The 16,853-nt window shown below is 48.9% G+C and overlaps 1 protein-coding gene across 2 annotated transcripts; it reads right to left on the bottom strand.

The window, feature by feature from the left end:
• Window positions 1–536: 536 nt before the first annotated feature.
• On the bottom strand, window positions 537–16,831 carry DCTN5 (dynactin subunit 5). Of its 2 annotated transcripts, XM_075899932.2 has the most exons (7): window positions 16,705–16,830; window positions 14,407–14,475; window positions 13,160–13,278; window positions 10,031–10,142; window positions 6,680–6,782; window positions 5,304–5,395; window positions 537–953 (listed from the first exon to the last, which is right to left on the bottom strand). In XM_075899932.2, the coding sequence occupies exons 1-7, from the start codon at window positions 16,750–16,752 to the stop codon at window positions 933–935; spliced, it is 564 nt and encodes a 187-aa protein (XP_075756047.1). In that variant the 5' UTR covers window positions 16,753–16,830; the 3' UTR covers window positions 537–932. The 2 variants fall into 2 exon arrangements, with proteins under 2 accessions (XP_075756047.1, XP_089625466.1); XM_089769340.1 differs by lacking the exon at window positions 537–953 and having other exon boundaries at window positions 3,922–5,395; window positions 16,705–16,831.
• Window positions 16,832–16,853: the final 22 nt, after the last annotated feature.

Here is a 16,853-nt window from a genome sequence, read left to right as displayed (position 1 = left end):
TCTAGACTACAGGGTTTTGTCGACAAAACTATACCTGCGTCCACACTGCCTTTGAGTCATGTCGACGTATGTAAACCTCATTCTACGATGAATAACGCCTTTTGTTGACAGAGTTCTGTCGATAGGAGGCATTATTGCATCTACACTGTCCTTTGCGTCCACACTGTTATGTCGACAAAGTGGCTTGCTTTGTCAACAGACCTGGATGTTGTCTAGACGCTCTTTGTCGACAGAAGCTTTGTCGACAGTATCTGTTGACAAAACTTCTGTGGACAAAACTCTGTAGTCTAGACCCTGGGCCTGGTGGAGCAGGTCTGACCTCCAGCAATGCTCTTGGGCCCCGTTCCCTCTCGTGACAGAGCCCTACAACAGCCTGTGGCCTTGCTCCCTTGTGGCTGGAACCACTAGCCTGGGACCCTGGGAGAAAGCAGCTTCCCGAAGCTCCGATTGTTCTGTTTCTGAGCACTGCTGCCTTATTTCAAACAAAACGGAAAGCTGCCAGCAGCTAGGCAGGGCATTCAGGGCCCACAAAACTGTATGGTGCCAAAAGGCAGGGACGGTTTATTTTGACACGTGAGAACGCTCTGAAAAGGCTCCTGAAGAAAGGAATTCAGTAGCAGAGTCCCCTTTGCCCACAAAGCCAGCTACCCCGCTGCGGCTGTTTGCTCCAGATCTGTGCAGCAAAGCCTCTTCTTGGAAGTTGTGGTTCATTCCACTGTCTCGAGCTAACAGCAGACATCAGGAGACTACAACTCCCAGGAGGCAGCGGTGGCAGGCACCAACCTAGGGAGACTTCATGGTTCCAGCCCCAGGCAGAGGTGCAGAGACGAGCCCCGGCAGAGCGATGCTCCAGCGGACGGAGGGTAAAAGGGCCAGATCTAGGGGATTTTAACAGTGCTGCCTTTGTGAGGTCTTCACGGGCGACTTGGTCTTTAGGCCTTGGCAGAGGCCGCCTTAACAAAGACAACAAAACAGACGGTCATTGAGGCGGAGGAAGGGCAGTCTAGTAAAAGAGGATTCCAGGCTGAGATGCTCCTGGGAAGCCCTGCAACTGCAGACCCCTGGCCGCAGAGCTGTGCTAACACATCACAGCACCAGACACGGCAGGACCCAGAGCTCACCCCAAGGCTTTGGACTGCACCCCCTTAACCTCCCTCCTCCCGCAAAAACCTAGCTCCCATCTTTCAAAAGGGGTTTTCCCCTTTCCCCTCACCTCCCGAGGCCCGAGTGCGGCCCCAACCCAGCAACCCTTGTGAAATGCCTGCGTGGTGTTGAAACTCTGCAGTGGATGTGGTAACACATGCAGCTGGACCCTGCCGCTGACCATTTCTTGCCAAGCACAGAGCTGCCCTGGTCAGTTAGCAAAGAGATGGTCGGTGTCACTCCAGTGGGACTGAACTAGGAATGCGAAAGGTTAACTGGTTAGCATCACCCTTAATGGATGGTTCCAATTAACCGGTGGGGGCTGGAGCAGCTCCCCACGGGATCCACCACGGACTGGCTGCTCCCGTAAGAGCTGGGAGCCGGTGGCAGCCCCTGTCCCCACGTGGGACAGGGAGCCGGCAGCCAGCTCCAGCTGCAGGCTGGGGATTGTTCCAGGCGGGCTGCAGCATTCCCCAGCCCAGATCCTGCTTAGCCGGTTAACGGGTTAAATGCGAGGGCAATCTAATGTGAACTGATTGACCAGGGGTTCACATCCCTAGGCTGAATGTGTTCCTGCAGCTACTTCCCAGTGCTCATGCCAGACGCTCAGCAGTTGCAGTGTGTCTGGGCATGTGAGCTTTGAGGCTGCAACCTACGTGCCTGTGGCATGGAGCTGCAGAGTAAAGTTCTCGCTTCTCTGTGGAGAGGCCTGGAGGGGAATGGGTTGGAGGATCAACTCCTTTCAGCTCACGTAGCAGCAGGACACAATGTCCTCCCATGCAAAGAACATCTGACTTAATACTTGTGCCGCTCAGGTGAAAGGCGGCAGGCCCTGGCCCAGTCACATTTTCATCACGCTAAAGCCAGACAAGCTGACTCACAGGAGAAACGTACAGTTAAGCTCTTTAAGCCTCCAGCGACATTTGGCTCCAGGCCTGGTGTAACAGGGTTTCTTAAACTCAGTTGCACCCCCATAGAATCACAGAACAGGAAGGGACCACGAGGGGTCATCGAGTCCAGTCCCCGGCCCTCATGGCAGGACCCAGCACCGCCTAGATCATCCCTGACAGGTGTCTGCCCAACCTGCTCTTGAATTTCTCCAGAGATGGAGATTCCACAACCCCCCAGGCAATTTATTCCAGTGTTTATCCACCGTGACAGGCAGGAAGTTTTTCCTAATGTCTAACCTCAACCTCCCTTGCTTCTTGCCCTGTCCTCAGATCTGGTTAGGCAATGCAGGACCAAGTGCTAAGATAGCCCAGACGTGGGGTTAAACCCCAAACATTCTCTTTGTGAAGCCCAGCATAGATAAGGCTTAATAGGACCACAACCCTGCAGGATCCAACAGCGTCGCAGCACCAACCCTCTGGGGGCCTGCCAGTTTTGGCTGGGCTGAGGAGCAGGTAGAGAAGGAATCCACCCTCCTGGAAAGTGAGTGTCAGAAGAAAGCAGGGGCATTTCCAAGGGCTTGCTGCACCAACAAGAGAATTGGTTTAACACAGGCTTGGGGGTGCGCACACTTCAGGGCTGGAGAGGGGGAAGTGGCTGGATTTGAAACGGGCTGCGTGGCCTCAGGGTAAGGAAGACTTGCGCTGCAGGGCCATTGCAGACAGCCATAGCGATCGTCTCCCGTCGCTGACACCAGCCGCGTGGAGGCGGAACACAGGCCGCTGTACCCAGCATACATCACAGGGCTAACTGACGTGGGCTGCATGCAGCTGCAGTAGAATGACATCGGAGGCGAAACACCCCAGCTCTAGAGCTGGGACTATCACAATTCCATCTGGAATAGGACGTGCTCAGGAGGGGGTCTCCATAACCTACAGCTCGGCTGTATTTGTGGCTGGCTGGCTGCCTGTTTCACAAACAATCTCTCCTCTTCTATTAGCAGGGCTCTTCCTTATTTCCCTGCTCGTTAAGGAGGAGCAAAACTTGTGGGTGAAAACCATCTGACACTGGTTGCAGTCCCCACTTATCAATTTATTCCAAAAACTCATCAGTGGACACCTCAGTCAGGGAAAATCCATCAGATTTGTCACCTAGAAAGGAATGGCTCAGGTGTGAGAGTCTCCCTCACACCCTCTTCACTCTAAGTGAAGACTAATATAAAAAAAAGAAATTAGCTTCTCTGCACTGGCCTGTTTAGCACCTCAATGGGCCAGTGGCCCAGCTGACTGTTTGGTAGGCCTCCTGCTTCTGAGGTACTTGAAAAAACTGCTGTTACTTCGTGCCTTTTGCTAGTCACTGTTCACATTCTTTTTGGCCTGCCTAATTCTACTTGACTTGCTGGAGTTTTATGTTCCTTCTATTTTTCTCACTAGAATTCCAGTTTTGAAAGGATGTCTTTGCCTCTAACCGGCCCTTTTAATTGCTACTTGGCAGAACTGGACTGTTCTTATCTTCATGTAACTGTTTATACCCCCCTTTTGTTCTCTTCTTGGCTGGAGCTAGTAATATTTTTTGGCTGGGGCCTGTTTCCACATTAACAGGGAAGTGACTGATTGTGTGCAGGGTTGGTAAGTGTTTCCCAGGACAGTTTCCCATCAGCGGCCCTCGAATGTTATTTTGCTGTTTCTAGGCAGACAGGTAAACCAGCTCGCCACAGTCCAAGTTATTCTGCTTCGGGCGAGGCAAGCAGCTCCTTACGCACTCAAACTAAATGCCTGCTAAGCGCTCAGGTGCCTCTCTGAACAACAGAACCTGGAACGAGTCCAGTGACACAGCAGGAACTCAGTGCCCTTGGCAATCTGATTTGGAAAGTTACAACTTTCAAGTCACTTGACCCATATAAGAGGCTTTTAATTTATGTGCAGTAAAAAATACAAACAAACCAGACAGCGGTGCTACATTTGATTAACAGTGGTTACAACACATGTAGTATGGATATAGCTGTTAGTTAGTTAATGTGTATCAGAGCCCTACGTGATACACAACAGCTGAAGGCCTTTCACTGCTATTCTAACCTACAGGCCTACAACACGATTGCCAGGCACTCTGGCTCCGAGCTCAGTGCAGGACACCACACAGGCCCTGGTTTTAAATGCCCGGGTCAGCAGGGAAGGGATAATGTTAAGTTTGAACACAATGCAACAGGAGGGGACCCTGTCCTTGGCAGGGGCCCACCTTACAGGAGTCAGAGGCGTGGAATTCGTAGCCTCCCATGAGTTATACACATGGCTTACCCCGATAAGAACCGTGCCTAGCATGTGAACTGTGCCCAACTCGCCATGCACTTGCTGCTTTTTTGAGGGATTTTTTCAGGTGACAACTCTTACATGGCAGTTAAGAGCTGCCAACAGGCCGTGCCCCCTGCAGCGTGGCACTCTTGGACTAATGCCACCCTCTCCCACTTCTGGCAGCAGATAATGCAGTGGGCGACCTCTTTCCATAATCTCATCTGAGTCTCTGAACTGCATGCTGCTCAGGAGAAAAATGAGCATCAGTCATGAGAACACTAAGCTGGCAAGGCAGTTGGGATTAGTGCAGGTAAACGTCTCTGCTCTTAAAGTAACCAGATGGTGAGACATTTGCCTTCAGCCAGGGCAGAGAAAGCCAGGTCTCTGCCCATAATCCTGGGAGCAGGAGGCAGGAACGCTAAACTACAGAAAGTTTTGAAGCAAACTAGGGGAGGCAGAAGATATTCTGTTCTTAGTGTGGGGAGAGAATCCCAGTCCATGTGCTAGAGGGTAGATGAAGGAAAATCCTGCCTCAGAGTCAGTACTTACAGCAGCCTCTTGGGTCAGGGACAAAGGTAACTTGTAACAGTTATACACTCTAGCTGTCAGGCTGAAGAGGACAGATGAATGCAATTCACTTTGCCCCGGGGAAGTATTTACAGTAGGGTCCTGCCTCAATGCTCAACTGGAGAAGGATGCATAACTCTAGCGGGAATTGTAACTGTACTGCAACCTCAAAACACTTCATGGCACACCTCACAGGCAATATGGAATGAAATACATTTGAGTAGATATACAAAGTTTAAACATCACACAGCAACTTTTCACAAGGAACTGCTTGCTGGAGCATTAGTGTTAAAGCACACAGGACGTGTCACTCCTAACAGCGCAGGCGCACTAACCTCCCCTCCCCTCCCCTCCCCTCTCCCAGTGCTCTCTGTAGTGCCTTTACTTCTCGGAAACACAGTGAACAGGCTACTAGACCTGAGTAAGCGGCAAGAACTTCTGATAATAGCTCTTTGTCACATCGATCATCAGCTCTTGGGTGCACTCTGGGAGTTCTCCAGAGAAGAGCCCTGAAAAACCAAGAAGAGCATGAGTGCAAGTGTAATGAACCCGGGAAAGTTTTATGCAGCTTCTCCACTGGTTTTGATTTCTCTGTTGTAGAAGTGCGCATCTGACTGTCCGTCTGTGAGTCTGTCCAAGAACGGCTCCTATACGGTAAGAGCTAGGACTACCAGCTTTAGTAGGCAGCTTCCTCGTGTCCTAACTGAAAGCAAGGTCAGGGTTTGGTTGTGCCAGGAAAATGGCATGTGCCAGGAACGGGACCGTTTTCCATAACATGGAAAGGGAGGGGCAATGAGGAGAGATGCAATACTGACTGTGGCCACTGGGGGTAGCCCCTCGCCCAACCCCCACAGCCCTTGCCACAGCGCCGGAGGTGGGAGAGAGAAAAGGCCCTGCCAAATGGGATCCCCTGCCCGGAACCCCTCCAACCCTCACTCTCACACTGTCCCACACACCCGCAGCTTCCTGCCCTGCACCCCCCATTTCCCCAGCCCTCTGCCCTGAAGGACCCGAGAAATGCCGGGTCCATCTTCTAGTGCCCTAGATACTGCAGCTTAAACAGCAAGCCGTGGGCTTGTGGGGGGACGCTGCCCTCATGCAGATGAACACAATAGTCTGGCTTCCCCTAAGAAATGCGTAAGGCAGGCAGTCTCCAGCTAGCTCCCTTAATTGCTTATCCCCCCCAGACAAACAAGGGTCATGTCAGCTCTTTCCAAAGCAAGGCAAGTAACCAAGGGAACAAAGGTTACACTGACCTTCCCCCCACGGCTGCTGCCAAAGGACTGGAACACTGGCACCTCCAGTCTGGTCACAGCGGTGCAGTCTGACAGGAGCATTCACATGCCTTCATGTAGCACCAGCCCTGTCATTAACAACTCTCTCCAGCTAGGCTTGTGGAGGCCCCTGCAAACCCAGCGCGTATGGGACAGGCGAGGAGACTGGCCCCACAGCTGCTGGGAAGCGATTCAGTAAGTGGCAATCAGACTAACGAGGCCGAGCCACAGTAAGCTGGTGACGCTGTGCACGTGATGCTTCCTCGCACTGAACTCCTGTCCCAAGCATGCCCCGAGACAGTGAGTCCTGTGGCTTAGCATTGTTACTTTTCAGGTATTGTCTTTTCCTTTCACTGAGCACTGCCTACTTCTCACTCCTCTCCCCTGCTTTATTCCTTTAAGACCGTGCAAGCGGGGAGCCTACCCAGCCTTCCCCACCGCAGGGTGTTATATGTCTTTTAAAAGTCAGGATAGATGGTAGCTGAATTTATGCCAAAAGTAAAATTAAATGGGCTTTACCTGGGCAGCCGGAAAAGACTGTAAAAGGTGGGACCACGGTTTCAGGCGGGAGAACAGTGTTGGCTAGAATTTTGCAGCAATCTTTCAAAACACACCTCCGACCCTAGAACAGAAACCAGATTCCATGGGACTGTATAACAACCACAAAAACACACTGTGTCTTACTCCAGCTCACGCCTCTAATATTCAAAAGCGAGTCTTGACTGCTCAAAGCTGTCACGAGGGCTGTCTGTAAGAAGCAAGAACTCTGCCTGCAACCTACGGGTCTTCTCCTCTCAGCCCTGACTGCTGATTTCACTCAAAGGCCTGGTCTATGCTAGAAGTTATTCCAGAAGAATTATGCTGGGTAGGGGCTTATGTTTCAGGCTCCCACTACCAGGAGTGTGATGTTTTTACTGATCAGTGTAGGGTGTGAGCCCCAGAACGGATGCTGTTATATCGGATACACTTACAAGTTATACTTACACTGGTTTCGCTTACTTCTGATTTGGGAAGCAAACATCAGCTGTACTGGCAAAATGCCCCTTACATCATATCAGCACAGTTAAAGCAGCCAAAGCGTTCTGGTGTAGATAAGCCCTTACTGTCAGGCTGTCTAGAAATCATCAGCGCACTCAGTACAGAGTTCCTAGCCTGTCTGTTTGCTTTCAGCCCCTCCCAAGTAAATATAAACATGTTTTGTGTAGCTTTGGCCAACAATAAGTTTGTTGCAAACGTACTTTGGCAAACTTTAATATTGCACAGATCAACACATACTAGCAGAGACGGTCTTCTGTGTGGGAACCCTCTGTGTGTCCAGCACACACACATAGTAGGGATTTACTGTTAAAACAAGTCTCTGTCGGTGAGCAGATATTTGAGTCAGGATTGGTATTCCAAACTGTGTAATCACTGGGCAAAATATTCCCCATCGCAGTCGTCAGCAACCTTGACTGTATGGCACTGTGCTGAGCTGTACTTGTACCGCTGTCAATCTCCTCTGGATACCCTGACATCAGCGATTCCTCATGCGTGCTGATAACCCCACCGCTCTCATTTGTCTTGGAGAGGCAGACGAAGCCCAGAAACAATAGCAATTAATAGGGACGTCCACTTATCTGGCGTTAGGTAAATGCAGTGTTTGAGAAGAACAAGCACGCCTTTGAAATAGGCAACAGCGATGAGAATGAAATTGCTGCAATATTTAATGGGACGCAGGACGTTAACCTGTTGGATGGTGTCACCCTGTTCAAAGACTCTTGGCATCCTGTCTGAAACAATTAGCGGGTCGTGCTTCATGCATTCATTTCTCCGACTGATGATACAGCAAACTGCACACTAATCTCGATACTGCACTGCCATTCCTAATGGGAGTCGTTATCCGGCCATTCATTACAGGCAGATAGGAACTCTGGAGGCCTCGCCATGCCCGCGTATGTCAGTTCCCTTCTAAAGCCTTGCAGGCTGGTTTGATTTGTGCGAGGAAGCAAGACACCCCAGGACACTGGCTCCTGCCTGCACCAGCGACTCTTGGAGGGGCCATGTGCTGTGGGGCCATGTGCTGCGAGGATGATGAATAAGCCAGACAGTGGAGCAGGGACCATCGATTTCCTTGAAGAACTAGCCCTAAGTGTGTGCCCCCCATACCAGTGGCGCTGCATGTCTCAGGCAGTCAGGTGACAGTCTCAGAAAGGGCCTTTTACCTCATCTCATTACACCAACCCTTATCTTCGCTGGCCGTCAGCATCAAACCATTTAAAGACTCTATTGCGTTCTTCCTTCTCTGTACCACTGGCTCATTCCTGCCTTCCCAGCTAACGGGAATCTTTTCCAGGCAGCACATGCTGGCACCTCACCCTACTGCCTTATGGAGCAGAAGGCAGCGTGGGCTTTGCTGTGCTTGATATCTGTGACGAGAAAAACTTAGCGCTGCGGGCACATGTTTGGCATAAGGCTGAACTCCTGTTAGCTGGCTGCCTGCCTCCCTCTGCACCAGCCAAGTAGGCTGCAGGGTCCAGCATTATCAGTGGTATAAATGAACAATTCAGAGGAGGTCCTCAGCTAGACTAAGGCAGGGTCACTGAGTGCATAACCAGTCACACAAGTGACCCCCCCCGGGAGTGGTCAGGCCAACCCCACACTTGCCTTAGGCCAGGCCTGGGCAAAATATGGCCCATGGGCTGGATCTGGCCCACCAAGCCACCGGATCCAGCCCGCAGAAGCAGCGGGGAGCTCCAGGCAGGCTTCCCCCCTGTGCTGTGCAGAAACCTGGCTGCAGGGCTCCGTTGGGAGGGAGGATGTTTTAGGAGCCACTCTACCCCCATCACATGCCCATTGGCTGGTTTCTGGTAGAAACCAGCCAATGGGAGCTGCTTGTTAGAATAACAGGAAGTTAAGAAGAATCACGCCCTCTCTCCTGGGCTTTCTTATTCATGAAGCACATGGCCAGGCTGGCTGGCAGGCAAGTTTGGCAGCTGACAAGTAAGTCTCTTGCCCACACCCTGCTTCTGGCACCCCAGCCATTTCCTGCCCCAACTCTCTGCCCTCCCCCCACTCAACATACCCAAACCCTCTGTCCCTCTTACACCCATGCCCCCTCCCATATCTGGCATCCCAATTTCCTGCCCCAGATCACAATCCCGTCCTATCCTAGGTCACATCCCAAACCCCTGCATTCTAGTCCCCTGCCCTAGGTCACAACCACCAGCCTCATCCCAACTCCCTCCCAGACTCCAGTCTCCCTCCTGCACCCCGGTCCCTTCCGCACCCAACCTCCATTAATGCCATGGAAAAGTGCGGGCCTCCAATTTTCCAAAATCTTGGAGTGCCCCCCCCCAATCACAAATGATTGCCCACCCTGCCTTAGGTCCATTATTCAAGGCTTCCCAGACCTCCAATTACTGTGCCAATGTTAGAACATCGCGGGCATCTACCGTTCCCCAGGCAGCTGCGTTCTGCCCTTCCCCTGCACCCAGTCTCACGTGTGCTGCAGCGCAGCGCGCACACACTCCCGTGGGACGCAGGCAGCGGGGTGCACTGCACAGAAGCTGGAGGGTTTTGGAAGCACTTTCCATTCAAACGCACACGCAATACAAAAGAGCAGAGTTTGCGCCCACCAAAGCTTTCAAGCTCCACGCTGGGGAAGGGAAATTACACGAGCACAGTGATTAAGGTGGAAGTCATCCCCGGCAATACAGACTATGCCGACTAGCACTTGTTCCAGTGAGCGGGAACCACGGATCAACGCCAAAGTCCATCTCTACTAACCCAAGGGTGGGACGCTCCCTGATCCTCAGAGCCAGCAAAAGGAAGTACAAGTTCTTAGCCGTATTTGAGGGGTTTAAAGGAAGAAGACCGACCATGCGTACTTACAATGACGCAGTTCTTGCCTATGTGAACGTAGGAGCCAATCTGGGCTGCATTGACCACACAATCTTCTTCTATAAAGACGTGATCACCAATGTGAAGAGGGAAGAAAGCAACCCTGGAGAAGGAAAGGGGGTTACTTGTTCAAACTCTACAATAGCATCAGACCCCAAACCATATAATCCCATCCCCATCAGCTGGAGCCAAGATAGATCTGCCCAGAGATAGGGATGTAAAATCCCGGTTAACCAGTTAAACCTGTGGGCCATGGGTAGGAGGCTGCACCCGGGTACCAGTTAACCAGTAGCCAGTAAGTTTGATGCTTACCGGGTAACCAGATCACATCCCTAGCCAGAAATGATGCATTTTGTATCAAATCCCCATGATGATCAGACAACATTTCACACCAAACCAACCATCAATTTTGTGTGATATGAGTTTGTGTTGGGAGAGGGAGAAGGGCTCACAAGGAGAAGCCAAAGCAGCTTGCAGGGACATAAGTAGGTCCTGCCAGCTAGGACTTCATGGACATTCTTCCTGAGGTATTTATCTGGCTGCATCTCCATAGTGTCCAAGCACCTCTCAACATCCCCATGGTCAGGTCAGTGCTGTTCTCCCCATTGAACCAACTGGGAAACTGAGGCACAGAGAGCTCATGTAGCACAGTCACACAAGCAAGCCTACAGTATAGAAGGGTCTCAAGTCCTAGGCTAGTGCCCTAACTACTGCACCAGCCTTCCAGCTCGTTTGTTACAAACGTGGAGACGCTCAAGACTCGTTGACTTCTAACTGTAGCCCCCACCAATTTACTTCAGGAAGTGCCCCCGAATTGGAGGAGTAGAGGACATTCCTGCAGGACATCCCTAGGGACACAGCCTCGGATTGTGCTCATTCATTTCCTCTTGAATTAAACTGGGTCCTGCAAACATTTGCAAACAAGGCATCTTGTAACAGTAACAGGAGGAGTTTCTGTGGTCATATGAAAATAGCAGCAACATTTTTTTTTTGAACAATTTAAGGTCTGAATCCCTGGGTCGAACCAAGCTCTTCGTGCAGGACCAAGGAAGGGGGTGGAAAAAAGCACCTCTAAACCGCCTTATTGCTCTTGGGACTGGATGAGGCCTAAACAACAGCCCAAGACTGCCTCTAAATTATGCTGTTGGCCAGGGACTGCACCATGATACACTCCAGCTTTGTCCCTTTCACCTGAGGGGCAGAGAGCTGGCTGTGGCTGAACAAAGCATTACCACACTAATTGGTGTGTGACGCTGCCCCAACAGACCACAGACTCTTCAGAGCAGAGCTACCTTTATGACAGTTACAAAGGGACTCAATGAAGCAACGTTCTGTGTTTCAAGCTCCACGGGAGAAACAGAAATAAATCTGAGTGCTTCTGAATACTGAATTTTAACTATTTAATTCCAAGCAGGCAGCTAAACACCGAACATGTGAAGTCTGACATGTTCTGGGCTTAACATGCTGTGTAGGAGGGTACAGTCAGCTTCTGTTGAAGCATTTTGGATTAGGATTCCCCAGTGGGCAACAGGAATGAGAAGAATACAGCAAAGAAGGCTGAAAGTTCAGAATGATTCAATTATTTGAATCCTTATAGGGCCCCTGCTGGTAAACACTAACAAGGCCATGCTGGCCCGCGAAGGGTCATTCTAATCCAGTGGTTCCTAAACTTTTTGGCATCAGGCCCCCCTTTTTGATTTTTGAAAAACCCTCGCGCCCCCCCCCTTCCAAATAGCAGCAAAACTTGTTGAGCAAAAAAGAAAAAAGGATCTGAACAGGGCAGCAAAACTTGACGGGGGAGAGAGAGAGAGGCTGGGTCACCTCGGGACCCCCCTGGAATTTCTTCACACCCCCCAGTTTGGGAACCCATGTTCTAATATCTATAGCTGATACAGGGTCCCACAAGGACAGCTCGAGGGTTCGGACTAGATTTAGTGGGTTGAGTGTGCAGTGTGACATGGGAATCTTTAAGGATTTCTTTTGCCAATACTTCAGCTATAGTATTAAAATATCGAGGGGGGGTGGGTGTCATAAAAGGCAACATGCCAGGTAAAGAAAGGGTTGTGTCCATTTTGCTTCATTTGATGCAGAAAGAAAAATCTGACAGGGTATTTAAAATTACATTCATTTTAAGCATATGGTTTTTATTAGCAATTCAGGTCTACTCAACCCTGGAGGACTATGACTAAAATATGGTATCTAAAGCTCTGGATCCTCTATTGTATATACATAAGCAATCAATGCACTTACATGGGCCAAGGTGGGCTTCATGTGAGTGCAGGGATCCCTAGCCCACACCTCACTGCAGGATTGGGCCACACGTGACAAGTAACAAACACACACATACACATTTTTAGATACACTTTCTCTGTTACAAATAAGCAATCATCTGGTATACTCAACTGCTCTACAAACTAGACATCATGAACTGGCTGATTTCCTTTTAGGTATTTCTTACAGACTGCATCCAGGGAAGAGGCATGTCTTGAAAGAAGGACGTACAGTAGCCTGAGATATCGATTTGGGGATGTTTTTCCATGTATGTTAAATAACCAGACACCAAGGGACAAATAAACAGAACCCTACAAACAATAATATTCTAGCCTCATTATCTCCAGTACCAGAGATCTGAGCCACATACTGTACCATGCAAAACTCTACTTTTATAGATATGTAATTAATATACTTAGATCTGGCTGAGATGCATTAGAAGAGTATGTGCTAATCCCAGGCTGCATTCGGGACTTAGAAAATGAATCCATATTTCCCACTGCTCAAATATTTTAAAGGGTGAACTGAAAAAAGCATTCTAACCACTACCAAAATATATTTAGACTTAATGACTGCAAATATGTACATTTTAAGACAATAGGTCAGCCTCTCCTTCGCCTACATGTCCGAGTTCAGTCCAGCAATGTTCATGCTGCACCTTGATAGCATTACTGATCCACGAAGCAAAGCAGAGACGAAGAAAAAAGACTAATTTAGGAGGAAATATGCAAAATGGTGACAAGAGAAACAGTCCCCGGAGTACAGCTCTTAGCAAATCCAAAGCTCCTAAGTTCACCTTTCAGTTTAACGAAGCTCACAGGATAGCACAGAAGAAACAGAAACTCCTACCCTTTGCTGAATTTCTTGAATGGCGGCCTGATGACACTACGGCTTTTCACCACACAGTGGCGTCCAACTCTCACGTTTGCCAGATCACCACGAATAATACAATCATTCATAACTATTGTCTAGGTAACAAGAGAGAGTCAAGTGAGTTCTAGTTCTACCAATGTTTTCAGTACCTTTATTACAATAGGCCACACTGAGCACCACCATAACTTCAGTGAAGTTGTACCTTTCAGCAGGGCTCAATCGGGTCAAAAGAACACCAACTTTTGTCATTAGCACCTATTAGTCCATGAATTGTGGCCCCGTAGGGCAAACCACATGAATGAGAAAAGAAAATGCAAATTCACCACTGAAGTCGCTTTCGTGAGAGCATTCCAAGACAAATTAATGATGCTTCAGGACACCCGTGGAAAGGGGTCAGTTCTTATCTCCACTCTACTAATAGGCTAACGTACAAAAAGGTGAAGCACCTTGCCCAAAGGCTACATAAGTGCAGAGATCCCATAAAATGTGGATCCCAATACAGCAACTGATCCAACAGCTAGAAGTTGAAGTTAGACAAATTCAGACTGTAAATTTGTAAGGGTGAGAGTCATTAGTCTGGAACAGTCTACCTAAGGTTGAGGTAGATTCTCCATCACCCACATTTTTTTAAAATCATGATTGAGTATTATTCTGAAAGCTCTGCTCTAGGAATTATTTTGGGAAATTCTGTGGCCTGTGTTATGTAGGAGGTCAGACAAGATGAACATAGGAGTCCCTTCTAGTCTTGGAATCTATGAATCCTGAAAACATTAGTGAACATTCTTCCCAGGTGAAAAAAAAAATATCAGCAAGAATGACAATGGTGATCAATAAAATAAATGTGTGTGTTGAATCAGGAGACCTGCACTAACCAAGATAAGTGGGGATGGAACTGATAGTCGGATTTTAGTGACATGTAAAATGTGTGTAACTTGTAAAATCATTGTATAAATACCACCAGCTAAAATATATAATTTGGGGAGCATACCACCTGTATAAGATGAATGTAAAATCATTATATGACACAACATATCAGAGACTGTTATCTAAACATTTTTCCATTCATAAACCCAACTGACATTTGGCCTTGAGTAAATTTCATAACAAACCAAAGCACGGTCAAGCAGTTGATTATACAATTTATGAACATATGCACGTTTGACTGTAAACCACAAAAATGTTTGATTTTACAAAAATTACACCCGTGACTTGATATTACACACCTTTCCATTCAGAACGATGTTCTGGCTTCCGCAGAGCACAGACTGTCTGCTGACTTTGTTGCCAGATGCCTAAGGGAGAGACAAAGAAAAACAGAGAGACAGAGAGATGATCAGTAACAGAAATACAACCTTGTGATACAAAAGACTTATTCTAGTGCATGGGCTCCTTTACTATAGTGAAGTATAGAATGTTACAGAATGCTATTTGAGAACACAGAGTTTGCAAACAGAATGCTACTTTAATGTTGATCCCAGGATTCCTGGATGTTACTCCTTAGGCAAGATCCAATATAGTATCAGCTTAAGAGCCAACTGTCCTGCACTGAATCCCTTCTTCAGACTCTCTTCTGGCAGTAAGCCTCCCATTGGGACTCTGCTCAGCTGACTCCAGTGAAGCTTCATATGATATTTCTTACAGACTGCATCCAGGGCAGAGGCATGTCTTGAAAGAAGGATGTACAGTAGCCTGACGGATCAGTTTAGGGACGTTTCTCTACGCATGTTAAATAACCAGACATCAAGAGACAAATAAATAGAACCCTAAAAACAATAATATGCCAGCCTAGTTATCTCCAGTACCAGAGATCCGAGCCATATATTGTACAATGCAAGAGTCTTCCCTTATTGATAATATTTAAATAGTCAAGACTGTAATTTAAGGAACAGAAGGAAGAAGTGACAGATGTGTTAGGCCACCATCCTCATCCTACTTCTCTTTCCTAAGGTCGCTGTTTTGGAGGCCTGCAAGTAGAAACAATGAAAACTCTGCCAAAATGAGAAAAGAAACTTAAAATAAACTTAGATAAAACTCCTTCGCTTGGGCCTCCCAGTACAACCTGGTCTTCTAGAGTGGGAGCTCTTGCAGGGAAGGGTTGCCTGAATGCCTTGTATATCAAGACTAGAACCTGCATCCTCCTACCTGCTCTGCAATCCTCCCTCACGTATCTATCAAGACCAACCCTTAGACTGGATGCTTTTTAGGGCAGGGTCATGTCCCCTGTGTGTTCTGGGAAATTAACCAAACTAAACATCCACAGACTAAGGTTCTCCCAAGGACCAGATTAAATGGTTAAAAATAGGAAAAAAGGGGTCAGGATAGTCAGTTTTCACAATGGGGCTTGGCAAATTGCTCACCAAGGAGCTATACTGAGAACACTGCTGTCAACATATTCATAAATGATGTGGAAAAGGGGGTTAACAGTGAGATGGCAAAATTTGTAACTGATGTAAGTTAAATCCAAAGATGACTGCAAAGAATACAAAGGGCTCTCAAAAAAAGAGTGACTACAATCAAATGGCAGATGAAATTCATGTTAATAAGTGCAAAATAATGCAGTTTGGAAAAAATGAGTTTCATTGTTGCCTCTCAAGGAAGAGACCTTGGGAATCAGCATGGACAGTTCTCTGTAAACACTTGCTCAAAGTGCTGCAACAGTCAAAAAGCAAACAATGTTCAGAACCACTGGAGAAAGCACAACTACTAAAAATAGAAAATATCATAATGTCCTGTATATAAATCCATGGTAAGATCACACCATGCAGTTCTGGTCAAATCCTATCTCAAAAAGAGCACACATACGTGGGCTACGTCTACACTGGCATGATTTTCCAGAAATGCTTAAAACAGAACAGTTTTCCATTATAAGTATTTCCGGAAAAGCGCGTCTACATTGGCAGGATGCTTTTCCGGAAAAGCACTTTTTCCGGAAAAGCGTCCGTGCCAATGTAGACACGCTTTTATGCAAAAAAGCCCCGATGGTCATTTTCGCAACTGGGGCTTTTTTGCGGAAAAGAACAGTTTTCCAGAAAAGGACTTTTGCCCGAACGTCAGTGCTTTTCTGGAAATTCAGGGGGCCAGTGTAGACAGCTGGCAAGTTATTCCGGAAAAGCAGCTGATTTTCCAGAGTAAGTGGCCAGTGTAGACGTAGCCGGTGTGTATATTTAAGAATTTGGAAAAGGTAGCGACTAGGGCAACGAAAACGATGCGGGTCTGATCCGAGGGGAGGAGGAGGAGCGAGACTGCTCAGGTCCCAGGCGACAGGGAGACTCGGGATGCTGAGGCCGTGACTAGTCAGCACCAGGAGCAGGCGGGTTGAACGGGGCGTTCCCGCCCCACACGCACAGGCCGCCCCTGGCCTTACTGCCGGGGGGCGGGATACGGGCACGGGCCGGTAGCCTCGAGGAGCAGGGACGCGGCCCCGCGCGCCAGGCCCCCATCGCCCCTGGAGGGGGAGCGCCCCGACCGGCCCCCCCCGGGCAGCCCCAGCGCCGCTGGCACGTGGCCAGGCCCCCCCGCACCGTCTCGATGTACTCGGACTTGTTGTACAGCATCTCGCTCAGCTCCATCGCGCCGCGGCCGCTTCCGGACGCCCCCGGCTCGGCCACCGTACCCCCGCCTTCCGGATCCTCGGCCACGCGGCCAATCCGCGCCCGACGGGCCGTGGCGT

Source organism: Pelodiscus sinensis, chromosome 15, assembly GCF_052426305.1.
Source record: "Pelodiscus sinensis isolate ZL-2025 chromosome 15, ASM5242630v1, whole genome shotgun sequence".
NCBI lineage: Eukaryota > Metazoa > Chordata > Testudines > Trionychidae > Pelodiscus > Pelodiscus sinensis.
This window is presented reverse-complemented; position numbering and strand designations above follow the sequence as displayed.